Here is a 6,774-nt window from a genome sequence, read left to right on the forward strand (position 1 = left end):
CTACTGCTTCACACCGACGTACGTTGGTTATCGAAAGGGAAAGTACTACAGAGGCTTTTGGAGCTGCGCAACGAAGTAAGCGCTTTTCTGGCAGAACACTCACATCCCCTTGTTGTTATGTTGGAGAACACAGACTGGGTAGCCCGCCTTGCATATCTCGCAGATTTTTTTAGCAAACTGAACAACCTGAATTTAACTTTGCAGGGTAAAGACACACACATCCTAAACATGTATGATAAAGTGTGTGGATTCATGAAGAAGATCAAACTGTGGGAGAGTAAATGTGAAGATGGGGACACAAGTTGTTTCCAGCAGCTCAACAGCTACCTTTCTGCAGGTGATGTTGACAGAGCTCCTATAGTGCAACCAGTAAGCACACATTTATCCAGACTCAACAGTGAGTTCAACCACTACTTCCCTGATATTGAAAGCAAGTCTGCCAAACTTGACTGGGTCCGTAATCCTTTCATGACTGAAAGTACGGATAACAACATTCCAACCAGACTACAGGAAAATCTGCTGGATGTGTCCTCAGACCGTGGACTTAAGATGAGGTACTCAGAAACAAACCTGTCACAGTTCTGGTGTGATGTGGAGAAGGAATATCCTGATTTGGGGAAACATGCACTGAATGAACTCCTGCCATTTGGATCTACATATTTATGTGAAGTGACATTTTCATCTATGGCCGTAATCAAGTCCAAGCACAGGAACAGACTCAACTTGGAGAAAAGCCTGATAGCTGCTGTTGCCACACTGCCCCCAAGACTGACCAAGCTTATGAGTGAGAGACAGGGTCAAGTTTCTCATTAATTGGTGAGTCCTTTTGTGTCATACAGAGGTCTAAACATATTTAGAGTAGGCTGCTACTATGTTATAAAATGTGATCTTTGTTTTTGTATAATTGGTCTGGACATGTGAAGATGTGAAAATAAAAGTCATTCATATATTGAACGAAGACAAGTATGAGTTATTATAGGAAGTAAAAATATTATTATTTACAGGTAAATGAGATGTTACACTGTGCAAACCTGAAATTTACACCAAATCTAAAAATCACACCGATCACATGCGCTTGTGGGGGTACTTCAGGAAGGATTAAGTGTTTTGGGGGTACAGTCCCCTAAAAAGGTTGGGAACCACTGCAGTGGTGTGGAACACACTACTATAACATGCCCAAATCTTAACTTGGAGTGCATGCTGACACACTTCACTGAATAGACATTTTACTTGGAGTTGTGTATCGGCCACAAACATATCCTTTATCCATTTTCCAGAGGTGGGGGACTCGAGTCACATGACTTGACTCGAGTCTGACTCGAGTCACAATTTTCAGGACTTGCGACTTGCTTGATTAAAGTATGAAAATGACTTGACTTGACTTTGACTTGAGAACAAGTTACTTGAGACTTGACTTGCCTAGAAGTTGAAGACTCGACAATGACTTGAACTTATAATAAACAAACACCAATAAAATTCATTTAAGAAAATAATTATTGTGACGTCAGCATCAATCAGCGTCTGTGCCTTTAACGCTGCACAATTCAAACCGCGCCAAACATGGCAGAGTCAGACAGTTGTCGAGCTCCACAAATAGTCTCGTTTGGCTATAAGGACTTTGAACTGGACCGTGCCAATAAAAAAAGATTTGCCAGATGCAAAATATGCAACGCAAGAATATCCGACACGACAACCACAACGTCAAATTTCATTCGACATTTCAAGAAGAACCACAAGGAAAGGTAAGAAAGTTATCTCTTTATAGTCAGTTTCACTATAAAATCTATAACGATTACTAATGTAATGAATTAATCTTTTCTGTTTGTCATAATTTGGCCTTGGTTGCATATTATGTTTTTTTCTTATTAGAAATGTGACCATTATCATTACTGGTACGTCTCGTTAATATATGTATTGGGAAATTTGACTATAACAGTGGCGTAGCCTGAATTTTAATGTTGATGGGCATCTTAAAATGAGCGGGCCGCTCTATATTACATGTAGGCAATAATGTCTGTATTAAATGTGCGCATTTTCAAGTGTTTGTGGACTGCGTGACAGGCTAACATGGAGGCGCCCATGTGATCACTAGCACGTAGCACCTAAACATTTCTAAGAGTATTTTTTTTTTTTTTTTTTGGTCATACAGACAAGAATAATTACTGCGCAAAATTTTCAGTCACAATAATTAGTTTATAAAGTTATTATTAGCCCTCAATACATGATTAAGTTTTACATTCTATCAGTAACTTACATACAAGTATTTACATTTCTGTGTCTATGTAAACATATGAAAATGTGTGACTGCTGGAACCAAAACTTTACGTGCATACATCAGTAAATGATCATCACTTAAATTAATTTATATTTACAATTGATTTTCCTTAAATTACAGTATTTTAAAAATGTAAAGAATGTTTGTGCATATGAAAATACATTTGTTTTAAAAATGTTTACAGTTGATGTTAATGTTTACAGTTTTCCCTGATTGTTTTTTTTTTTTGTTGTTTTTTTATCCATGCAGATATGATGAATATCTCAAATCCAAGATACACTGCAGCGATCTACAGCAGCCATCCATGTCACAGTTCATTGTGCCCCAGACTTCTACATATCCAGTCAACCACCCTCGACAAAAAGCCATTACAGAAGCAATAATATCTGATCTGATCATTAATTGCAACATGCCCCTGTCTATCACTGACAACAAGCACTTCATTCATTTTCTCTCCATTATGGACGCAAAATATACTGCATTGAGCCGCAGAACCATCACCTCAAGACTGGACACTGTGGTGTCTGAGATACAATCAAAACTAATAAGTGAAATGGCCACAGTTGAAAATCTGTCTGTCACTGTGGACATCTGGTCAGACAGAAGAATGAGAGGCTACCTTGGCGTCACCGCTCACTGGATGAACACTGCAGCAGATGCTATAACGTTGAAATCTCATCTACTAGCTTGCAACCGGTTCAAGGGGTCACATACGGGAGAGAGAATTTGTGAAGCATTTGAACAAATATGTGATCAGTATAAAATCAAACAAAAGATTGATCATATAATTTGTGACAATGCAGCAAATATGAAGAAGGCATTCACCACATGTTTTCCCAGTTCAGCTGAAGCAGATGAGGATGATGATGACTGCCTTGATGATGAAGAACTTTGGAATGCCCTTCCAGTGGATGAGGAGGAGAGGCTGAATGAGACATTGACCTCCAAAAGTCAGCATAGACTACAGTGCTTTGCGCACACACTACAATTGGTTGTTGGTGATGGTCTTAAAGAGACCAGGGCTGTCAGTTCGGCTCTGGCCAAAGCGTCGCGGATCAGTTCTCTACTCCACACAAGTACTTCTTTTAAGGAGGAATTTGAGAAAGAATTTGGCCAACGTGGAGTTCCTGCTTCTGTTGTTACTCGATGGAATTCGACTTTCCGACAGCTGAAGTCCTTGCTTAGCTGTGACTACCAAACTTTGTGCAAGGTCTTGGATGTTAGAGGGCACAGAGAGATTATTTTCACTCTAAGAGAGTGGGCTCAGATTAAAGAACTGGTCAGCATTCTGAAGCCCTTTGCTGATGCCACTGATCTCACTCAGGGAGAGAAAGTTGTAACCATAAGTGCTGTGATTCCCTGTGTTCTCTCCCTCAACAACAATCACTTGGAAAACCAGAAAGAAGGAACACAATACTTGGTCAACCTAATCCACAGTCTTCAAAGATCACTGCAAAGAAGATTCAAAGGCATCTTTGTCAATGTAAAAATGTCTCAGCCAGAGACCAATGAAGGAATCCTGCCATTCTCTGATCCTGTTTATGTCAAAGCAGCTGTTCTTGATCCAGCCTTTGGGGTCATGTGGATAGAGCACGATGTATTGGTTGATGACAAGCTGAAGGAGCAGTTGACCGTGGAAGTAAAAAGTAAGTGATAGGCTTATTTTAGAATGAGACCCCATACTTGTAAATATTACATTATTAGTAGTATTTTTTATTTTTTTCACAGAAATTGGAAGTGCTGCACAATAAACCATTAAAAGTTTGCAATGTTGATTTAAACACCCAAGTAATCTTATTCCTAAATGACAATGTTTAAAGTACGATCACAGCAAACATTAAATTCTGCGTTGGACCAGAAAGAGCAGTTATCATATATAAGTATTAAAATTGAAATACAGATACTGTGCAGTTGAAAAACTGTTACAATCATTCAAACCATCACAGAAATACTGAGATAAAAGTTTGTAGTTCGGATATACACACTTGTGTCTACGCGATTTAAAAGTAGCGATTTACTTAAGGTTACTTACTCAAGTTACTTAAAGTAATTTGATACTTCAAATAAAGTTTCTGTCAGTTACAGTGACTGTCACTTAATGATTCATTCAAGAGATTCTTCAAAAACACAGATTCATCCGGTAATGAAACAAGTGAAGCCTTTTCATTTATTCATTTATTCAGTTTCTGACAGCTTAAAAAAATCTTTTAAATTAAATATTTTTAAATAGACTACAGCAATTAACATTTTGTCAGAACATTTAGTAAATTACATGAAATTTATTTGTAAATAATTGTTAGATAATTGTTTATTTAGAAAAAAAATCATGATTCTCAGTGTATCCAGAATCATGCAGCTCTAGAATATTGTATAGGTTTATTTGTAATTTTACATTTTTGTGTTTTAGATCTGATTCTCCAGGAGGCGGAGCATACCAATATGGAACAGACAGGTCATGGAGATGAAGAAGAGCAAATCAAAGGTGATGAAACTGGGCTGTTCTTATACCACAAAAAGCAGAAGAAATCCACTCATTTCAGCCCTGCTGCCCAGCTCAACCATTACCTGGACAATTGTGATGGCCAGAACTGCCTTTTGTTTTGGGGAATGAACAAGGAGAAAATGCCTTCACTGTTCCAAATCGCAATGAGGGTATTAGCTGTGCCTGCTTCAAGCGCACCTGTCGAGCGTGTGTTCAGTCATGGGGGGATTATTATGCGGCCCCATCGTTCACAGCTTAGTGCAATTGTCTTGGCAAACCTTATTTTCTGTAAATGCAACACATTTTAGACCGTTTCAATTAAATTGAATTAGACAGATTGGATTATACATCTTAGACTCGATACATCTTAGACTCTAAACATTTTGTGTAAACAACACAGTTTTATTTTATTTTCAGTTATTAATGTAGCACAGATATGCATATGATTCATATATACTGTAGCAAATGTATAATGAATAAGATACATAATATATGTATACAAGTTCATCTTTTCTGTGCAAAAATAAATATTTATAGAAACAAATTACCTCTATTTATTTTAGTACTGTGACTTGACTTGACTTGACTTGAAACTTATCAGGACTCGACTTGACTTGCTTAGGTTTAACCCTTGACTTGACTTGACTTGCTTGATTTATCTGAACTGTGACTTGAGACTTGACTCGAGACTTGATGGTTAAGACTTGAGACTTGCTTGGACTTGACCATGTGTGACTTGTCCCCACCTCTGCCATTTTCAAAGAAAATGTTGGTAAATTGATTAAATTAATGACTTCAATTTGCAATCAAATCGTACTTATAGGAGACTTTAATAGTGATGCATTAAAATCTAAATCCCTTTGCTCTTTCATGTCAGATCATGGTTTTGTTCAACTTGTTAAAAAGCCAACATCTGAAAGAGGAACCTTAATTGACCATGTGTATGTTAAGAACATTAACAACTTTTCTGTGCACACAAATGTTGTGCCAGTTTACTTTAGCACACACAAGGGAGTTTTGTGTTCATTTCAACAGTAACATGTTTAAATGTGTTGGACAACTAGTTCCACAACTATAGCTTATAGATGATATATTACTTTTACACAGATCCATCAGCGATAAAGATTAATAGATAATAGATTTGATTATGTACAGATCTGATTACATGGTAAAGGAGACAGGGACTGCGAGACAAAGCTTAGCTCTATCTTTTGGATCCTTGTTAAACCACAGTGTTTAGCTGTTCTGTTCTATACTTAATTGATTGCAGTAATTTGTTATTTTATTCCTATGTACAATACTGAGTGTGCTACAATACACTGGGTGAGTGAGCTAATAAAAACCACCCAGTATTAGATTTACACAAACGCACCGTTCTGATCTGTGCTTTATTAATGAGCATAATTAATTGCAGTGTTATGGTATTTTATTCTTATGTGCAATACAGAGTCTGATACTATACGCTGGGTGAGTGTGCTGAAAAAACCACCCAGTATTAGATTTACACAAACACACAGTTCTGATCTGTGTTTTACCCCCTGAGGTTGGCTATCGCGTGGGCGTGATTTGCTCGGTTTTTTTCTTATCAGTTGAAACGAGAGTCCAAATAATCTGCTGACTTTGATTTTACAAACCAGTTTCATACATCAATCGATCCTGTTAAGTGTGTACTATTTTTGTGTATACTCACAATAAAAACAAAGTGTTGTGCTTTTTGCCAAATAAAGAAAAATAAACATGATGTGAGTTCTGCTTTCTCTCGGTCAGTGAAGTCAATTCTGAAACGCGTCCGAAAATGAACAATAACTCAGCGAATACTCAGTCAAACAGGCATACAGACACACAGGCATGAAGCTTGAATTCTCTTCTTTTAAATGAAGTAATTTGTGTAAAAAAAACTAATATTGTCAGTTTATGTAATCTGTATGAAAAGAGCGAGATGTCAGTCGTTCTCATCTCAGCGAATTATTTTTAATGTGACCCCGCCCACGGAGAGCGCGCTATTCAAACGCAAATG

At 37.4% G+C, this 6,774-nt stretch overlaps 1 protein-coding gene across 1 annotated transcript; it reads left to right on the forward strand.

Annotated features, from left to right (window-relative positions):
- Positions 1–1,279: 1,279 nt before the first annotated feature.
- Positions 1,280–5,301, forward strand: LOC309495842 (zinc finger BED domain-containing protein 4-like). The gene is made up of 2 exons (XM_082165704.1): positions 1,280–3,921; positions 4,683–5,301. The coding sequence occupies exons 1-2, from the start codon at positions 2,463–2,465 to the stop codon at positions 5,063–5,065; spliced, it is 1,842 nt and encodes a 613-aa protein (XP_082021830.1). The 5' UTR covers positions 1,280–2,462; the 3' UTR covers positions 5,066–5,301.
- The last annotated feature ends 1,473 nt before the right edge of the window (positions 5,302–6,774 follow it).

This window comes from Leuciscus leuciscus (genome assembly GCF_965113295.1).
Source record: "Leuciscus leuciscus genome assembly, chromosome: 3".
NCBI lineage: Eukaryota > Metazoa > Chordata > Actinopteri > Cypriniformes > Leuciscidae > Leuciscus > Leuciscus leuciscus.

Bases quoted from the DNA above. Each gene is read 5' to 3' on its own strand.
- LOC309495842 (XM_082165704.1), top strand. From the start codon at position 2,463: ATGTTAATGTTTACAGTTTTCCCTGATTGTTTTTTTTTTTTGTTGTTT. The intron at 3,922-4,682 runs GTAAGTGATAGG...TTTGTGTTTTAG, and splicing joins GTTGACCGTGGAAGTAAAAA to ATCTGATTCTCCAGGAGGCG.